This window comes from Canis aureus, chromosome 9 (genome assembly GCF_053574225.1).
Source record: "Canis aureus isolate CA01 chromosome 9, VMU_Caureus_v.1.0, whole genome shotgun sequence".
NCBI classification, from domain to species: domain Eukaryota; kingdom Metazoa; phylum Chordata; class Mammalia; order Carnivora; family Canidae; genus Canis; species Canis aureus.
This window is the reverse complement of record NC_135619.1, coordinates 4,671,894-4,692,399: the sequence shown is the minus strand read 5'-3', so window position 1 is coordinate 4,692,399 and position 20,506 is coordinate 4,671,894. Positions and strand designations below refer to the sequence as shown.

The 20,506-nt window shown below is 51.8% G+C and overlaps 1 protein-coding gene across 2 annotated transcripts in view; it reads right to left on the bottom strand.

Moving 5' to 3' along the window:
- Positions 1–20,506, bottom strand: part of SLC24A4 (solute carrier family 24 member 4) — a 164,275-nt gene extending 143,769 nt beyond the window's left edge. For both annotated transcript variants that reach the window (XM_077908532.1, XM_077908533.1), the window contains exons 1-2: positions 20,330–20,506; positions 18,372–18,482 (exon numbers count right to left, since the gene is read on the bottom strand). In XM_077908532.1, coding sequence (XP_077764658.1) covers positions 18,372–18,482; positions 20,330–20,441 — 223 coding nt within the window. In that variant the 5' untranslated portion in view covers positions 20,442–20,506. The remainder of the gene's footprint in view (positions 1–18,371; positions 18,483–20,329) is intronic.

The window sequence follows — 20,506 nt, the reverse complement described above, 5'->3', positions numbered from 1 at the left end:
CAGCAAATCCAAAAATATTTATAGTCTGGCCCCTTTACAGTAACAGTCTGCTGCCCCTGACTCAGAGCAAGAACCGTCCTAAAAATGCTATCCTATTAGAGCTCTGAAGTGCCGAGGACCTTGCCAGCCACTGTGTGCACCTTGGCTCATCTGATCCACACGGTGAGCCTGCAAAGCTAGGAGGATCTGCACGTCCTAAGTAAGGAAACAGCGGTTCAAAGGAGGTTAAACCCTGCCCAAAAACAGCTGCTGAGGTGCCTTCCTGACTCCATTTGGTGCCCCATGCTAGGTCACAAAAAAAGCTCTAACACCCACAACTCCTTTAAGCTTAATGAGAGTAACTCTTCTCCTGTCAGGTATCAGGAACCAGGGTGATGCCCTAAAAGGTCAACACTGGCAGCATTTTCTTTAAAAGTACTTTCTGTACACCTAAACATCAATTAACATTGGATGTCAACTCTATTTCAACTAAACAAACAAAAAGAGAATGAGTGTAATGAAAGAAAAGCTACGTGCAAGAACCAAATGCTGTTTTCACTAGAAAACCATGTTACTTTCGGAGAAAATTAGGTTGGATGAAATCTATTTCCTCCTCTTTATAATAATTTTCACAGTTGTGATACTTTTAATAGGTTAGTCTAGTTCTTTGCATCCTGTCTGGTATATATAGTCTACATCACAAAATAAAATTTGTCTTGTGTTATCAATTTCTTAGAAAAAAAAAACAACAAAAAACAAAGACAAAAATGTTTTTATGACCCAACAATTTCCAAGAAAGGCTGGAGATCAGAGTGAAAGGCTGGAAGCCAAGTAACAGGATGCAGAAGTAACAGTGAAGACCAAATAGATCATGTCTTTCTTTATAAAAACAAAAAAACAAAAACAAATGCTAAGGGAATCCAAGATATGTGAGTATAAAACACTTTTAAATTTCCTGGCAGCCAAAGCAATAAAGGAAACAAGGTAAGCAATGAGGATCTCATTACCCAGTGAGACAAATCACCCTTCTTGGCTGCTAGTTTACCTTGAAGCTTTGGTGTCCCAAGTCTGCCTTCTGCCATCAGTGAGGTCTCATGCCACAGTGATACACTGAGACCCGGTGCCTGTGTCTCCTCAGAAGACCTGAGGCATTGCAGCACAAGAGAGGCAGAAGGAGCCTGTGTGGGACACCGAATGGACCACAGTTCCCGTCCCCATGCTGGCTCCCAAGGAGGAAGAAATTGGGAGATTGATATTGGAACCTACTGAGGAGCCTGTACATTTTTTAGGAAGCATAGAGCCCACTGTAAAGCATTCTCATCTTTTATCAAATTTTTAGAAGGTTAAACACAAAGTGATGATCAGCCACATAAATGGGCCACACCGGCAGTCGGGGATTGCACAGGAAGCACATTGGTGGGACCCTGACTCTTGAACTCACTCTTATTCTAACACCACCCCCGACTCCAGTCCCAAACCACAGCCCCCACTCCCAGAGTCTCCCTGTGGAATCTTCCAGAGCCTGGGAGGCCACATCCCCACCCAACTCAGCTTAATAGTTTCGTTTTGTTTTGTTTTTTTTTTAAGATTTTATTTATTTATTCCTGAGAGACACAGAGAGAGGCAGAGACAGAGGCAGAGGGAGAAGAAGGCTCCCTACAGGGAGCCCGATTAGGGACTTGATCCCAGGACCTCGGGGTCATGTCCTGAGCCAAAGGCAGATGCTCAACCGCTGAGCCACCCAGGGGCCCCTACCTCAGTAGTTTTTAATAGTGGCCGCACATTCGAATCCCTGGGGGAGCCTTAAAAAACCACTGCAGGCTAGGTCCATACCCAGAGATTCGGACTTCAGCTGTCTGGGGTCTGGCCTCAGCGTCAGCTCTTTAAATCTCCCCAGGTGACTGTAAGGAGCAACTAAAGCTGAAAACCACAGCCCTAGCTCAACGCCACTTTACGATGTCACACTCATTTTCCTCTTTCCCCAGTGGAATAACCTCTGCATGCAGCCATTACCACAATATGAGCAAGAGTGCAAGAGCTTAAACATAAAACCCTTTTAATTTTTCTAAGTAGATGGTTACAACGATGATCCCCCGTGACCTCAGATTTCAGCCCAATGTGTGATATCCGAGACGGATGTCCACCCTTGCCCTCAGATCTCACTCTCCCATAAGGAGTGTTTACTGAGCACCTCCTGTCTGCAGGGACAGAGGACACGGGGCCCCGTGTGTTCCTCACAACCATCCAGAGAGGCAGGGAGGACCTGCCAACCGTTTCATAGACAGAAAAAGAGAAGCTCCAAAAACAGTGTAAGGTTTGAGAACAACAGGCCTTCATACTCCTGCGTGACTTTCTATCCCGTTTGCTCTAAAATCTCAAGTAGGAACAGAAGGCAGAAAGCTTCGATTTCTCTAAAAGAAATCGTTAGCGAGCACCCTCTGCTCCAGCCACAATAGCCTTGCTGCCCAGGAAACAGCCTCTGTACGCCCTTTGCACTTCCTGTTCCCTTGGCCAGAAGCACAGCTCCTAGTACTTGGTCTCCTCTGGCAGAGGGCCCCATGGGCTGTCCCCTCACCACACGAAGGATTCGCCTTCAAGAGGCCTTCCCTGGGGTCTTAGGTCCTCAAACCCATCCTGGTCACGACCTACTTATCCTAATTTCTTTTTTCCTCGTGATATTTGTCACCTCGCATTATACATCTACTTACTCACAAATTTATTTTCTGCCCTCTGCAAGAGAGCAAACTCCATGAGGGCAGGGACTTCCCTGTTCACTGCTCTATACCCAGCACCCTGCATAGCAGGTGCTTGGTGCCAACCGCTGCAATGGCCCTGGCTGTGAATCAAATCCTGCTCCTAGGGCTTTTCTTCTGGTAATGCACTGCTCACCAAGACTACTCCCCTTGGGGTCATCAGCACCATTCTATGGATGGGGAAACCGAGGCACCGAGCATTAATGAGTAACTTGCCTAAGGTCACTGCCAGGGAGCTGCAGAGCCGGGTTTCACACCCAGGCAGTCCAGCTTCTGGAATCTGCACTCTTCACTTTGCTGAATGGAGGATTCATGAGCCAACGAGGGGAGCAGGGCACTTATTGGCTTGCCCTGGGGCACCGTGCACCCTGATGAGACCCCGTCCCCCAGCACTCTTTCTGCATATCGAAACTTCACCTACTGTCTGCACAACGTTGGGGCAGCAGCAAGATACGAAGACATCTCAAAGCCAGGAGAGAACCTCAAGTGCACCCAACGCCTGGCCTGTCCCACTAGATACCTCACTGTGACGCTCTGGAAACAGACTGCAGGGGGTCCTGGGCAAGCCGGCCAGAGGGCACATACCATGTCAGCCCAGTTTTCTTGCCTGGCAAGAGCCCACTCCTGCCCCGCCCTCACTCACCTTCAGGCAGCTGCCACCTCCCCGCAACCACCATCTAGGCTCTGAAACTGGGCCGTCTCTCCACGGCCCTCCTCTCCTCATAAGGGCACTCAAAACAGCATTAATCATCCCCCAGAACCAGTCCCCTCCTCTGCCCTGAGGCTGCATCATCTCCCCAAAGCATGGACCTCACCGGATTGGTCCTTGTCCCACTACCTTATAAGAAGCCCCAGCCTCCTAGCTGTCCTCTGACCGGAGACGATCTCTCTTCCCCCAGCACCCCCTCCAGTTAAACTGCTCCTCAGCAAACCACACTATTCTTCTGCTGACCCCATATCATCAGCCTTCATGTTGGTCATGGTGCCGTCGCTAACAACCCCCAGGATCCCAGCAGCATACAACACGCACATTGTTCTTACTCGAATTGCGTATTAGTGGCAGGGGGTTGGCTTCTCGTGTGTTCATATTCTAGAATCCAAGCAGAAGGATGAGTCCCATCCAGGACACTCCATCCTCATGGGAAAGAGGGGGTAAAGAACAAGAGGTAGAAGAAACACACACGGCTTTAACACTTCCACTCAGACATGGTCTAAGCCACGTGTGCTCACATGTCTGTGGCGAAATCAGGTCACACGTCCACATCTGAGGTCAATGGACTGAACACCCCAGAATGCAAGGCACATCCCCACCAATTCAGGAAGGCTGAGCGGCAGATAAGTGCAGACACACAAGCTGTTACAGAAAGCCCTACCTCGAACCCTGCGTCCATCCCTATGGTCCCTCCATCCATGGGGTCAAAGGCTGCCAATGCTCTCAGGGCCAGTTCCTCCTTGAAGACCCACAAGGAAACACCTGTCGCTTCTCTGATCTCAAGCCGCTAAACATGTGTAAAGGTGAGCACCCCTCAAGCCCCAGAGAACACTTCCACTATTGGCAGTTCACAGTGGACCTTCCCTGTTGGATAAAAACTTAGGATCCTGGGAAGTAGCATCAGCCTTCGGACCCAGGCTGTTCTGCACTGAGTACGTATTTAAGCAGTGAACTCCATCACTGAATGGGTTTATGGAGAGCTAGGTTCACATTTGGCTTCAGAGGTTTTATGATTTTTTTTCGGTTTTGTGTTGTTTTTGTTTTTTCTCCTTGGCAGAAAAAGAGTTCCTTTCCTCATGACAACCTGCTGATATTTGGATTCATGTTTCCTCCTCCCTCCTGCACTGTATTAGGGTGAGCTCTGTTTTATTTGTCTACACTTGCCAAAGTGATTCCCACATCAGAGGTTCTTGAGTCTCTTGGATAAATGAACAAATGGGTCAATACAGGAGTGAGCAGAGAGCCCAGCAGACCCCCAGCCCAGAGCCAAGGAATGTAGGAGTGGAGAAGCCCAATCAGTGTGAGAGGCCAAGAGGGAGCTGGGGGGGGGGGGGGGGGGGAGACATCTGGCCTCAAGGATTAGCTCAACTCAAAGGACAATCACTTGAAATGGAGTGACAAGGAATTTCTGGTAAGTCTATGAACTGCTTTTTATCTTGTCTGCCAACTATCACCAGAAAAACACGGCCGGATACTCCAAATTAAGACACAGGATTGCATCCAAAGGTACTGCTCCTAGACAGTTCTAGACCAGAAAGAGAGGTGAGTGAACAGCTGAGCCTCCACAAACCCTCTCAGGCAAACCCCAGCATCCTACATTCCTGGAAACCAGAGCCAGCCCCAAAAGAGAGCAGCCCCAAAGATCGAACCTGGAATAAAAAATGGACTTGTGGCTTGTGTTCCCACACCCGTAATATGTTTAAAAAATAATAATGTAAATGTCTTTAAGTCTTTCCTCCGCATTACTGCATATCAGACCAAAGTAAGACTGGCAGACCCTGGAAATTACAGAGGGACAGCAGGCCACTGAACAGGAGTAGCTCCTGAGGTCACGTAACTCAGAGACAAATCACAGTCTCAGGGAGGGGCAGCGTTCAGCAGCCTGGGCCGTCCGGCTAATCACACCAAGGCCATCTTTCCATCTCCAAGCAACAAGGAGAATTGATGGTGATCTTCCTGGATGAGGAGTATCTGAGTGTGATGCTCTGGTGCCCTTTGTAAACAAAACCTTAACACCAGACGTGCCCCACCCAATGTGCATTTAGCTCTGCATTCCGTGGCCAGGCCAAGCGCACACTGGAGCACACCCAGCAGCATCGTGGGTGACTTCATGCAAGTGTGGGTGACTGGATTTGCTCCTTGTGAATGGGACCTTCTCTGGCCTGCCCAGCAGAGGTAGACGACAGACACGGGTCAATGTCTGGGAGCCTCAGGCCGAGAAGCTGCTAACCCCAAGATCACCCCTTGCTCCTAGGCACACCATTCTCACCACCCTGTGCCCTGCAGACCCGTGGCAGGAACTCCAGGGCAGGAGCCTGAGCGGCTCAGGGTGGAGACCAGGCATGGGTACATTTATTTTTTAAGCTCCTTAGGTAGATCTAAAGCACAGCCAGGATTGAACATCCTGCTACAGACCTGAGAGTTCCACTTAAACTGTAAAACATACAAGGTTTGGGGGACTGGGCTGAACCATTAGGCACTTCTCCATCCACACCCACCCAACCCAGATATTTGGAAAATGCTAGGTTTAAAGACTGTAAAGCTCAGACACTTGCACACCCACATTCACAGCAAAATTATTGACCATAGTTAAAAGGTGGAACAGGGACACCTGGGGGGCCCAGTAGTGGAGCATCTGCCTTCGGCTCAGGGCGTGATCCTGGAGCCCCAGGATCAAGTCCCACATGGGCCTCCCCTCCAGGAGCCTGCTTCTCCCTCTGCCTGTGTCTCTGCCTCTCTCTCTGTGAGTCTCATGAATAAATAAATAAAATCTTAAAAAAAAAGAAAAGGTGGAAACAATCAAGCGTCCACCGATGAGATGAATGGATAAACAAAATAGGTCACACACGTCAAATGAAATATTTGTCTTAAAGAGAAATTCTGGAGCATGCTACAATAGAGGTGAACCCTCGGGACGTCACGCTATGGGAAATAAGCCAGTCATGACGGAACAGATGCCACCTGATTGCGTTTACAACACGGCACTCAGGGCAGTCAAATCAGAGTCAGAGCGTAGAGCGGAGGGGTACAGAGGAAACAAGGAGTCATTGTTTAACAGGTACAGAGTTTCAGTCAGGGAAGACAAAGTTCTAGAGATGGATGGTGATGATGGCTGCATGACATCGCACTTAGCAACACCACCTACTGGGTCTGTTAACTTTTTAAATGCTTAAGGTCGTAGATTTTATGTTCTGTGCATTTTACCACAATGGAACGAATGCTCGCAGGAGCAAAGGCTTCTCTGCCAAGGAGCATTTCAGGACCTTGAACGTGCAAGGGCAGCCCAGTCTGTGCTCCCCAGAGGCACCCCTTGCGGTCTCCCCCAGACCCATCTCATCACGGAAGCCTTCTTGAGCAGACGATGGCAAGGGGGCAGGCCTCCTGGCGACTGGGGCCCCTGGAAGCAGCTTGGGTACCGCAGGATCAAGCTCTGAGAGCGCGCGCTCTGCATCACCAACCCTGGGCTGCGCAGCACTCCCAGCACCTAGCAAAGCAGCCCACAGGCCCGTGGCCTCTTATTTCCGCCAAGACTCCTGCCAGGGAAGGGCCTGGATGCCCATTGTGCTGACGGGGAAAGTGGAGGCTCAGAGAGGCCAGAAACCTGCCCGAGGCCACATGGCTCCCCATCAGGGCTGGGACCCACAGCCGGGTGGGGCCCTCTCCACATTCTCACTGCCCAAAGTGGGGCTTCCAGGGAAGCAGGGAAGCAGCACTGGTAACCCCAGAGCCCAGCCCGCCTGACAGACCTCCGCCTGCACCCGCAGGCTAGTGAGACCCCAAGGTGATCATGGGCGCTCAAGGAGGCAGGAGCTGGAGCTCAGGACACGCTGGCTCCCCCTCGGGCCCCTTCTGAAGGGATAGTGCAATTCTGAGCATCCACTGAGAGCCTGGGGGTGGGGAGCTGTAGAATCCGCAGCCACACCCCCCAGGACACGTGGGCTGCACACCCCTGCCCCCTCTCCTTCCTTTCTGCTAATGCATTCGGGTCACCCAAAGCCCACAAGCCACAGCCACACCACACGACAGCAGGATTTTTGCCAAGTCAGGAAAAACGAGCTTGGTTTAAATGATTTCAAAGCAATTCCTGTGAGGGCCTGGCTTCCCTGCAGCCCACAGCAGAGTCACCCAGAAATGAGAGGGAAGAGACGTGAGAACCAGTGCCGGTCCCCTCACCACCAGCATGGGGTCTCTCCCTCTCCAGCCTGCTGCCTCAAATCCAAATACCCCAGGGCATGGGATTTCCCCCCACTTTCCTGAGGAGGTTGGCAAGAGAGCCAAGATTTCCTTTAAGAGGCACCAAGGGGAGGCGAGCGCCCCCCATCAACCCCCATCTGCAGATACCTGGGGGGCAAGTAGGGGAGGGGCAGGCCATCCCCAGCCCTTCCTGCAGCCCTCCTTGGCGCAGGCTCAGCTACTTGGCCAGAGCCACTTAGCCCCCCTCATCTTGTCTGTAAGTCATTTCCATCTACTCCATGAATCGCCTTTATCAACACTCCCACAGGTGCAAGTGGCCTCTGGGACACTTGCACCTGTTTTGGGTACGGGATTTCTCCAAGCTGCAGACCAACCCTCAGTGCAGGGACTGCCCCTGGCTCTGTCTGCCCTGCCGGCCCACAGGCCCCAGCACTGCAGCCACACTCTCAGGGGCCTCCACCAGGAGGCTCCCTCAGCACCCGGAGCACAGCACAGGCCTGTCAGTGGTCGGGGGGGTTCTCTTGCAGGTCCAGCGCTCAGCAGCCCCCTTCCCGTACATCAGACGGTGGAAAGAGACAGGAAAGGGAACCAGGATAAGGCAATGAGTGGAGCCTGTTTCCCCAAGAGAAAGGACCTCACAGCCTCACTTTCATATGTATGAACCATGTTCTAGGTCTTATAAACTCTTCCCTTGGGTTTTGTGTCGATGCCAGTGTGTTGCGTGTGGTAACAGCCCCTGCAAAGTCCTATTGGGATGCAGCCACGCTGATACAAAAAGTGTAATAAACTGGGTGTTCCAACACTCAGCATTTGGGACAACGTGCAGGAGTATGAGGAGAGCAGTGACCCATGCCGCCCTTAGCCCTGCTCCTGGAAGGCATTAGCCACACCCAGGCATCCTTTAGCATCCTGCCCAGTGGGTACGCGGAGCCCTTGCATGTGGGTGAAAAAGGTAAGCTCTTACCAGGGACGTAAGAGTGATCTTTCCCCACTCCTAAAACCCTATGTGAGCCAGAGGGGGTCCAGGCCCCAAAGTGGTGCAGCCCAGGCTTGGCATGATGCAGCTGGCAGGGCCTGCCACGTCCCCGAGGCCCCAAACCTAAGGCCCACAGAGAATGCCACCCCCATCCCTGATCCGGCCCAGCTCCCTCCTCCCACCTTGTTCCTACAATCACCACATCCACCGCCAGGAATGTCGCACACTCCCATCTGTCCAGCAAATACCCACTTGCGTCAGAGTGCGGCTCCAATGCTTCATGCGATCTTCCAGCCACTCTGGGCATCATGGGCGGTCATTCCAGGTCACCCGGGCCAATTATGAGTCTACCCTTCTCCTTGTGACCTGAGAGTTCGCTGAGGACAGCAGCTCTCTCTGCAGTCCCAACACCCAACCACTGCCCACATGCGATGTCCCAGGAGGCTCAGGTGTGTATTTAGGGATAATGAGAACCAGGCCAGAAACCATCGCTGTGCTGGACAAGTGATCCCAGAGAGGCGTCTACATCTAAGAAGGAAGGGCACACTGCCTGTGCCGCCGTCCTGGACAATGGTGGGACCAGGGAGCATCCATCTGCACCCGAGAGCAGAGCTAACTCCCACCTTGCAGCTTGCGAATCCAGGCGCACTGAGATCGGGAGACCCTGCCTCCCAATCTATCCCTCGACTCCACCCTGGGACTATAACTTTTGCCTACATCTTGCCTACACACTGGAGCAACACTTCCAGTTATCTTCTCGGTCTGTGCTTTTTTTTGTTGTTCAGGGTCCCCAGAAGCTTACCGAGCATAATGCTAAGAACTTTTTCACATAGCTCAGTTGAAGCGAACTTGCCGTATTGCCAGCAGGGTCATCTTCCTAAATCACAGAGCTGCTCAGAAACAGTGGCCCCCCCCCCTTTGCTTACAGGATTATAAAGGCCCTCGGGTACGTAAGGCTCTTGGTCCAACACACGCTCCCAGCAGGACGGCTCACCAACCACACCTGCCCCTGTGCCTTGTGCCCCACACTTACCAGGCACCTCCTCTCCCACAGCCAAGGGACCCTCCGCTTTCCTTCCCCAAAGAGCACAGGTTCTGGGGCCGGGCTGCCAAGTCCAAGTCCCCACCACTCACATTTTTTGCAAAACGGGTATCGCAGCAATGACGGGAATTGCACCTACCCTCCTGGCAGGGGTGCAGACAACGCTGGGAACGTGTGATCCATGTGTCAGCTCCATGGTTCTCCTTCAAAGGCCAACGTACCCACCTTCTGTGACCCCTTTGACGTGGGGCTTCCTGATCCAGATGCTCCGACTGACCGTCCCCCCACTGTCCTCAACACTGGGATTGGAGCACTCTCGCCCTCGTATGGCGGCTTAGCTTTGCAGATTTAGATCCTCGAAACTAGAAATGCAAGCTCCCTGGAGGCAGGGTCCACACCTAGGTGGTTTTAATTTCCCCACGGGCCTAGCAGTCAGACTTGCTCAGTCAGCACTCACTCCGCAAGCAGAGCTTAGAGCACAGGATGGTTTCCTGCACGAGCACCGAGCCACTGCCCTCAGGAGGCCTACTTAATTTTGCACACACGTGATTATTTTAACACGGCTTAGGTAAGGGTGCAGGTGGCGTGAGATCAGCTCAGCGGAAAGGCTTGTCCTTCAAGCTGGCGTGTACAATTGGACCACGTGAGACCACTTACAGCATGAAATGGGAAAAAGCAATGAGAGCATCCCATGAGCTGGTATGTGGGGGATGATCAAAATGATCTCCCATCTACCTGTGCAAGCCAGACCCTACCCAACAGGCCCGCTGCCTCACCGGAGACAAACACCACGCTTTCAACAAACCCTGGTTGTGATTTTATGGTTTCCTGAAAAGCCCTGCATGACTGATTTTCTGCATTCCACAAGGAAGGGCTATTCTTCAAAGGGCCAAGCATCCACCACCGTTGTGCGAACAGTGGTAATAGTACTCGCACAGCACTTTGCCCCTAATCCTCACAAGCTTGTAGGATAAAGAGCATCACCCTTCTGCCCATCTCACAAGCAGGACACGCAGGCTCCCACAGCAAAGTGGCTTACGTGAAACCTCACAGGTTGCATCGGAGCCAGACCACAGACTGTTCTCCAAATTCCTCGTTGGGCACATCCCGCATCACCAACAGGAGGGACTACATTTAGAACTCACTCCGGGAGAGTCACTGCAGCCTGCATGGGTTGGGCAGCCTCTTGGCATCAGCCACGCAAAAGTCAACAGCTTCCGGCCCTCAGAGAATTAACAACAAGCAAACCTAAGCCCAGATGTTCATTTTTAAGTTGAAATAAAGCAAGTGCTATGTTTATAAAATTCACCCTCAATCCTTCATCAGAGGTTAGCTCTAAAAATTTATCCTGTACAGCTATAGCTCAATGCAAGTTATGTCTCAGAAATAATTTCAGCAGCAAAAATCCATATAGCACTTGCTCTGCACCAGGCACTCCAGTGAGCAGTTTACACTGATTAACACCATGTTTAATGGTATTGGGTGGCCTCCTGCACATGCACGCATACACACACACACACGCCCACACACCCACCGCACACTGTTTTAGAGCTTGGGCTACATCAGTGAACAAAACAAAGCCTGTGGCTTCCCCGAGGTTAGAACGCAAGGGCAAAGTAACTAGTTCAAGGTCACCAAACTAGGAAAGACAAATACAGGCCTGGAAAATGGGTAGTTTGGCTCCAGAGTCCACATTCTTACCCCTTAATCCCTCCTAGCTACCTGTCCTGATCTGTCCCCGGGCCTCAGGCTGGAAGGGACAGCCAAGGAGACAGCAACCACTTTTGTGGGGCACAGCTTCCTGACAGGTAGACTGAGGGGGTCTGTCCAGGCCGACATTATTTGCTGCAGGCTCGATTGATGCCGACTCCAGCCTCAGCCCGAGAGCCAGGGATGCAGGGACAGAATCCTGCCCTCTAGGAGCTCACAGGCCACTGGGGAAAGACTAGCAACTATCTCCATTAGCAAGAATCTCCGCCATCTGTCTTGAGCTGTCATGGAGCCCAGCACAGACATGAACTGAGGTACTGTCCTACCTGCAGCTCAACAGGGCCACTGTGAACCGGTTTGCCAAGCTCTCCCCGCCCCACCAGCCCCCGTGCATTTCCCAGCCCCCCTCCTTCTGTTTAAAAAAAAAAAGTAATCTGATTCAGCCCTAGCTGAGCACCAACTCCTGCTAAATCCCCAAAGCCTCATTACTTATTGTTCTGCGTGGTAATCTTAGGAGGTGTTCTCTCTATCCCCTCGGATAGCCAGGGAGCAGCGGTTGCTAGCAAGCATAGCTCCAGGTACAGATGCAATGCTGTGATCGCCCAGGCAGCATTTTCATACACACTGTGCCTCCTGCTTGGAACATCCTGCTGCTGCCATCCTTATCCTTTGAGGTTGGGGTCAGAGGTCATCTCCAGGGAGGGCGCCCTTCCCTCCCAGGGAACAGCCACGGGTGGCTCTGTGTGATGTGTGCCCCCTAACCCAACTCCCTCTGCTGCTGCACACTCCCTGACAACAGGCCCCTGGGTCCCTCCCAGCCTCAGAGCCCCGCAGGGTACAGAGCGTGTAGACACTCAGAATGCACGCTGCATCTGATTCCTCCCTCAGGTGATTACAGAAAGACCCAGGGCTGGAGCCCCGTGCCGCCACTGCCACCGTGCTGAATTAGTAAAGGGTGCTGCAGGCCCAGAAATGGAGTGGCTGTGCTGTCCTGTCCAGGTGGGGACATCTGTGGGGCAGAGGGCATTCTCACTTCTCAGTCACATGATGACTTCTGTTCCTTTCCCGAGGGGGCGTCCACTGTCCTCTCAGGAGAAACTTTTGAAAATTGTCCTAGCACATTCTCTTCTTTTTTAGTAAAATGCTATGTGCAATGTCCTCTTCAATAATGGGCAATGTTTAATTAAAAAAAAAATTTTTTTAAACCTTTTCTGTTGAGTTGAAGGACTATCTCTCTCCTACCCAAGGCAACACATGGCAATGCTTAATGATTTCCATTTTTAACTCGGGGAGGAACGTTTCTCAGAGTTCAAGAGGAAGCCGAGTGGGTGCTGTCTGGATTGCTGGAGGGCCGCATGGCGTCAAGAGCAGAGAATCTGGAAGTCAGGGGGTAGCAGATGGCCCAGTAGGGAGGAGAGAGTGCTAGCAGATGGCCCCAATAGTTTGGATAAAGGGAAAAAAAAACTTTTAATAGCCAAAGAAAACCTGAGGAAGAAGAATAAAGCAGAAGGCATCATGCTTCCTGATTTCAGGCTAAACTATAAAGTGACAGTCACCAAAACAGTATGGTACTGCACAGAAACAAATTGACCCTTGGAACAGAATTAAGCACTCAGAAGTAAACTGCATATATACAGTCAGCTAGTCATTGCCAAAGGAGCCAAGAATAGTTGGTGAGGAAGAGAGTGTCTTCAATAAAAAGAGCACTTTAGTAAGTGCTGCAGTAATTGGATATTCACAGGTAAACAGATAAAACCGGACCCGGATCTTACACCACTCACAAAAATCAACTCAAAATGGATTAAAAACTTAAAAGATAAGACCTGAAACCATGAGAAATTCCCAGAAGAAAACACAGAAGGAAAGCTCCTAGACATGGGTCTTGGCAACAATTTTTTTGGATAGAATATCTAAACCACACAAGCAGCAAAAGCAAACATAAACAAGAGACCACATCAAACTCAACAGCTTCCACACAGCCAAAGAAACCATCAACAAAGTGAAAAGACAACTCTAGGATGGAGAAAAAAAAATTGCAAACTATAGAGCTGATAAGGGGTTAATATTCAAAGTACATAAAGAACTCGGGACAACTCAACAGCAAAAATTAATCCAATTAAAAAAAATGGTGAAGGACCTGAATAGGCATTTCTGCAAAGAAGATAAACAGAAGGCCAACAAGTCCATGACCAGATACTCAACATCACAGTCTCAGGGGAATGCAAATTAAAACCACAGTGAGATACCACCTCACACCTGTCAGAATGGCTCATATCCTGAAGACAAGAGGTAACAAGTATCTGCGAGGATGTGGAGAAAGGGGGCCTGTGCTCTGTCGGTGGGAATGTACACTGGTGTGGCCACTATGGAGGATCCTCAAAAAATTAAAAATAGAGCCACCATACAATCTGGCTGCCGACTTCTGGGAATGTATCCAAAGGAAATGAAAACACTGACTCAAAGAGATATCTGCACCCCCATGTTCATAGCAGTGCTACTCACAAGAGCCTAGACATGGAAACAACCCAAGTGTCCATCCATGGCTGGATGGATAAAGTTGTGTAGACAGGTACACAAGGGGTATATAAACCAGAATGCCATTCAGCCACAAAAAAAAGGAGGGAATCCTACTGTGGGACAATGTGGCTGGACCTTGCAGGCATTGTACTAAATAAGTCAAACAGTCGAATACTGTATGACCTCACTTACATGTGCAGGAGGACACAACCCAACTCACAGAAAAAGTGGTCAGTGACACCTGCCCCAAGAAGCCAGCTGGCTCTCTCTCTGCCCCATCCCTGCTCCCAGGCTGGAATGCCTGCCCTGCTCCCCTCAGGAGCCTTTGGGAGGTGATGTGGGTTAGGTCAGGTCACGAGGGCAGGGCTCGGGTCCCACAGAGTCAGAGCCTTGTAGGAAGGGACCCCGGAGAGCTGGCTCTCACTCACTCTCCCTCCCGGCCACGTTGAGGAGGCAGCAAAATGAGGGCAGTCCGCAAGCCAGTGAGGGATCCCGTCAGAATCTGGCCAGGCGGGCACCCCAACCTTAACAAAGGCAGACACGCAGCCCATGGGCATTGCAAAAGTCATGTGAAAAGCAGAAAACCAAACATGACAATCCAATCCCACCAATACCGATGGGGTAGGGGGAAGGGGGACAATGCTCCCTTCTATTTCTTTGAATATGGGCACAGGATGTTGGGAGCCCAAATGAAGACATGTGGCATCGTGGAGGAAGGACCACTGGTTTGGCCTCCAATGTGGGGGGAAAGGCAGCACGAGAAGGGGCGAGGCAGACCCACCTCAGCTTGACAGCCAACCTGTAAAGTAGCACTTCATTGTCAAGAGGAAAAAAAAAAAAAAAAACCCAACAGTTTTTTGATTCAGAGGCACATTCTGCAAGGTAGGCCATCTTCCAACATCCCAAATCCTCAAAATACTAAACAAAACAAAACGTGTTTCCGGAAAAGAAAAAAACACCCTAATGTTTGGCAAGATGCTTACTTCTTAACCCGTCCTCCTAAAATGCAAGTAGCAAAGAGTTTTCCAGTATGTATGACTCACATTGTATCACGTCTGGGGCAAACAGATAAGAAAAAAGTTAATGAAAACAGAAGCTCCCGTCTGAGCATGTGTGTAAGTGCTTCATGGGTATTAACTCATTTATTTCTAACAGCCATCAAAGGTGGATGCAAGCATCACCCCCTTCACTCTCCCAGAAGGAGAACCTGAAGCATACACGACGCTCACCTTTCATACCCTTGTTGGGAGGCAGATCACAGTCTGCACAATGACACACAGTCATGCCTGCAAAGACCTACAACAAGAGAACGGTGATGGCGTGACAGGAAGGCTCCTGTAGGCAGGAGGGTCAGGGGAGGCCCGTGGGAAGGGTCCGTGACAAGCCCATGTTGGAAGATGGTGGAAGCAGCATGGTCCCCCCAGATGCTCCATGCGTCCGCCGCGGCACCTGCTGGCCACCAGCTCTGACCTCCCACACCAGCTATTTATGGTCCTCAAAGCCCCCGGGGCTTTCTCAGTGGCAGAAGCCCAGCTCCTCCCTCACCTGTCTTCCCACATTCCAGGTGTCCGCCGCTACTGACATGCGGAAATGCTTTGGTTCCTCAAAGTCCACATCTCCCCCAAACCCCTGTGTTGAAGTCCCATGCTGCTGGGGCAGTGGGACCAGGAGGCACAGCCTTCAGGAGGGAATTAGTTTTGGTGGTGCATGAAGGTGGGGTCCCCGTGATTGGATTCGCGCCCTTGTAACAAGGGGAAGGGAGACGAGAGCTCCAATTCTCTCTCTGCCTGTGAGCATGCGGGGAGGCTGTCATCGAAGCCGTTCCATCTTTGGGATCATGTTAGGGCAGACAAACCCCCAAAGACTCAAAGTTATGGCCTCTCGTCCTTATTTCATGCATTTCACTTGGAGGGACCCACTTCTCTTTCATAGCGCTTGCTCTTCACAAACCATGAAATAAAGATCCAAGTCCTAGAGGCACAGATCTCGGGGGGAAGATAAATTAATGACTGCCCCAAGGCCTCAGAGGTCAAAAATGAAGGTTTTTTTGTTGTTGTTGTTGTTGTTTTTTGTTTTGGTTCTCGAGAAAATCTCTATGTTACACCAAGTCTTCACCTTCATTCACCATTCAAGTACTTACTGAAAAGTACCAGGCAGGGTCCAAGCCTAGGGCTCAGCAGCCCGTGGTACACACATGCATTGCCCCAGGACCTCATTAGGACCCAAATTCTGACCCAGAAGGCCTGGGGTGTGCCCAACACTGTGCATTCCCAACAAGCTGCCTGGTGATGCCAACCACACTGGACAGCACAACTCTAGCCCAGGGAGCATCAACCCCAGCTTCATCTTGGACTCATCTGGGAGCTCTTAAAAAGTGTGGATTCGGGGTGCCTGGGGGCTCAGCGGTGGAGCATCTGCCTCCAGCCCAGGGTGTGATCCCAGGGTCCTGGGATCAAGTCCCTAGTCTGGCTCCCTGCTCAGCAGGGCATCTGTTGCTCCCTCTCCCCCTGCCCCTCTCCGCTTGTGTTCTCTCATGCTCTCTAGTGAAAAATCTTTTTAAAAAAAAAAAAAAAAAAAAAAAAAGCACAGCCCAGTGTTCACTCTTGCTAAAGATACTGCCAATGTCCCTCCATCTCCGGCTCTGAAAGGGGGACCTAGGTCAGGCCTTCCTGCCAAACAGGACTGACCACTCCACAGTTAGTAGGATAATTTTTGGTAAGACAGTACACTGAAGATGCATGGACCACACGGGGGCACACGAGACTCAACAAGACCCTATGACACTGTAGCCAGACTACACGTGATGGAAGTTGTAGGAAGAGGGCATAGCCTGCCCAAGAGGAGGGCACCAGCAAGCCAGAAACCAAGGAGGTGCTACCCCAGTTCTTTACCCAGAGCAACAAAGCATCCCCAGCTCCCGAGGATGGTGCTGCTCCTAGTGTCTCAGGTCCTTGGAAGACACAGGCCCCAACATTAGCCTCTGGCCTTATACGTGTTGGCCCGTGAGTCCAGCCCATGCCTCCCCCTTTTGTGATGAAGAGAGCTATCAGAGGGAGATCAATGATGGGGTGGGCACCACCACCTACAGGTCACCAGGGATCCCTCAGGAATGAATGGTCCAAGTTCAGAAGGAATCCCAGAGCTTCCTATGCAAGCCTGTACTCACCTACCCACCATGTCCCACTTGGCCTTCTCAGAAGGGCATCCTGAGGGAAGGGGGGTGATGGTTTAGTAGACAGGCTTTGAGGGAGAGCCCTTTGAAGGTCATGGCTTTGAGGCGGAGCCCGTTGAGGGTCATGGTGTAGTAGACAGGCTTTGAGATAAGGTCCAGAGCTTCTCATCCTTGACCCTGTGCCCGTAGAACCAACCAAACATCTTAATCACACGGGCCGAGGTCCCCATTCCAGCTTCACCATGCACCGAATTAGGACTTTGAGCAACTCCTGCCTTTCCCTAGGTCTCCTGACCTGGAGGATGCAGATAAGACCTGCCTATGAAAGCAGGTGAAGAATGCCATCGAACCTGAGTTTCCATTCCCGTGTACACACGGCCCACACAGGCTCTTACCGGATTCCCCCAACCACCACCCCAGAACAGGGAGTCCTATACTGTCCATTTCACAGGTTAGAAAGCAGACGCAAAGAGAGGATGTGACTTGCCCAGAACCTTGGTGGAAGAGCCTAGTGGTGCCCATCTACAGTAAGACCTCAAAGTTCTCAATGGGCATTTGAATGCTTCCTCCCACTGGATCCTTCCCACAAAGACCCCCTGGTGTTGAAGCCACAGCTCAAGCCCAGGACTTCCCTGAGGCCTGGGCAGCTTCCATTTGCCTCATCGCTTGCTGGCACACTTCCGAGAACCTTCTTCACCCATTTTGGCAGAACCTGCCTACGGCAGGATAGGTAAGAGGTCATCTCTGGGTCCCTACAGCCCCTGACCCCCTAAAGAATCCTGAAGGGGAACATCAAGACTGCCCCCTGGAGCAAGCAGAATCCATCCCCGGCTCTGGCACCGTATACCCTGGGAACTCCCATTGCAGACAAAGGACCCCAGTGCTGCAGAGCAGCCTGGCATGTTGTGACCCCAGTGGGTGGGTCATCCCGAAGTGCCATCTACCAGAGCAGCTGGTCTGGCTGCCCCTAGCATACCATCAGATGGATACCATGAGCAAAAGGGAAAGCAGGCAAAGACACCCAGGCAAGCAACATCAAGACAGCCGGGGGAACACTGAGGCTTTAGGAGCACCGTGAGAACAACAAAAAAAGAAATTTTAAAACTCTCCAATGTGACCTTTTCCATTGCAGAGTAAAGAAAGTGCCTGAGTTGCTTAGCAGCACTACTGATGAATGTCTTTACGTTACCTTCCGTGCCTTACAGCCACCCTTCCCCACTTCATCAAACCACCTTCCTCAGCTCCTACCAGAATGTTCACATAGGTACCACCTCCAGGCCACATGCCTTGAGGCAAAGGGGAGATCGATCTCTTACCAGGGTCTGTGCAGTTCTTAGCTGTCTGAGTCCCATTCACTGGTGCCATCAGCTTTCTATTTTTCCATGTGTCTGGAAGAGCATGTTTGCTGACGGACGCTGCTTTATGTCCTGTATTGGAACATAAGTCACAAACACCATCAGGTCAGGCTGGTGCCTACGTTCATTGCGTTCTCCCAATGACCTTACGTGTCTGTATCTGGCAACACCAGCAACAGCCCTGTTGGACTATTTAGAGCCACCTGTAGGGAGTGATACAATGACTAGAGGCACAATAACACCTGCTTAACACACAGTAATCTGTTTCCTAGATCTGCTCCATTGTTTCTAGTCCCAGATGCATCAGCCTGTGATCTGACCTTGGCTGACAGGGCTCTGCCCCTTACAGGTGCAAAGAGTGTTTAGACAGGTAACCGTGAAGTTCTTGTCCAGTAAACACGTGCTCGGGTGTTCCTGCCCCCAGGGGAGCTACAAATGGCTATTAGGTCAGCAGAAAGATGCAGAAGGTCAATGGGGCCTGGTCCAGAGCCTCCGTGACTACGCACAGAAATCACCTGGGGACTTTGCCAAAATGCAGATTCTGTTTCGGTAGGTCTGGGCTGGGCCTCATGAGTCTGTACTACCAGGCTCCCAGGTGATGCTAATTCTGCTAGTCCAAGGGCTGCAGGGCAACAAGGGAGATCAGTGGTGTGGAGGCTCATGACCAAACACAGTTATACTCCTAAAGGTAATTCCAGATGGAGCAAATACAAAGGATTCTCACTTTAAGACCTTCAAAGTATCCGTCTACCTCTGCTGGGTAATAATGCCTCTTCTATAATGCTGACACCTAAGGGTCTCTAAGCATTTTGTTATTTCTGGTATGTAACTGAGGGGAAAAAAAATACACTGACTTGCCCAATTGCAAAGCACTGGGTTGAGATGTCCAAATAACCTTTCTGGGTTTCTATTGCAAAGTGCAATTCTTTTTTTTTTTTTTTTTTTTTTACCTTATAGCCTCAAATCACAAGTTGGGGTTTTGAAAAGCAGTTTCCTGAGTTTCATCAAGTTCCACCTGATTTTTACCTATTGCTGTAAACCTCTCTAGATTGTCTCTAACTGTTCAGAAAGGCATCCCCTGCTTTTTCTCCATGTCCAGGTTGCTAAACCATTGCATTTTTCATTAAAAAAAAAAAAAAAAGAAGTAAAAGGTCCCCATCCAAGTAAAAATGAGAGTGTTAACCAAGTGAACGTCTTCTGAAGATCCCACATGGGCTCACATCCCCCACTTCACCCCCAAACAGATTTTCCCCCTAAGTTTCTCTCTCTGTCCACCTCGACCGTGCACACCCTAGGTGGCTCCCAACCCCAGGGCGCTGGGTGAAGGGTGCGAACTGCGGCTCCAGACACCCGAGTTCTGCCGCGCGGGGACTGGGACGGGTTACGCGCTCCTGAAACAAGGCCGCGACCTCCGGGGGCCGCTGCGATGCCTTCAGGGTTTGGGGCGGATGCCAGGACACCCAGGGCGCTGCTCCGGCAGGGGCGAGGGGAGGGCTGCGCCTGGGTTCCCAGCCTCGGCGTCTGGGTTTTCGAGACACGAAACGCGGAGCACCGGCGTCTCGGCTCCGCAGAACTGGACAGCGGCCCGGGGAGGGGGGGTGCGCCCGGCCGCCAGAACTCGCGCCCCCGCGCCCCTGCGCCCCCGCGCCCCCTGGGGACGCCTCTGGCACCGAGGGCCCGGCCTCCCGGCTCTCCAGCAGCCGAGCCCCAGGGGCCGCGCGAAGCTCCGGGCAGCCGGCGCCACGGCGCCCAGCTCGCTACCGGCCCTCCCGGGCGCGCTCTGCCGCGGGTGGGGGGGGGGGGGCGGGACTGGATGAACCCCGGGGCCAGGCCGCCGGGACGGGGGACCTCTCGGAGCTGCGCGGCCGCTTCCCAGCCCGAGCCCCTCGACTCCCGGGGCGGCCCGCGGCGGCACCTACCCAAGCTGCCAAGGACGCCGGTCGCGCAGCACACCAGGGCCAGCACCGCGCACACGAAGCCAACTTGCTGCGGCAGCATCTCTCGCCTCCTGCGAACTTTGCGCGGGGCCATCCTGGAGCGCCCGGGGCCGTGCCTGGGAGAGGACGCGGAGCTGCGGCGGCCGGGTGCTCCCCGGG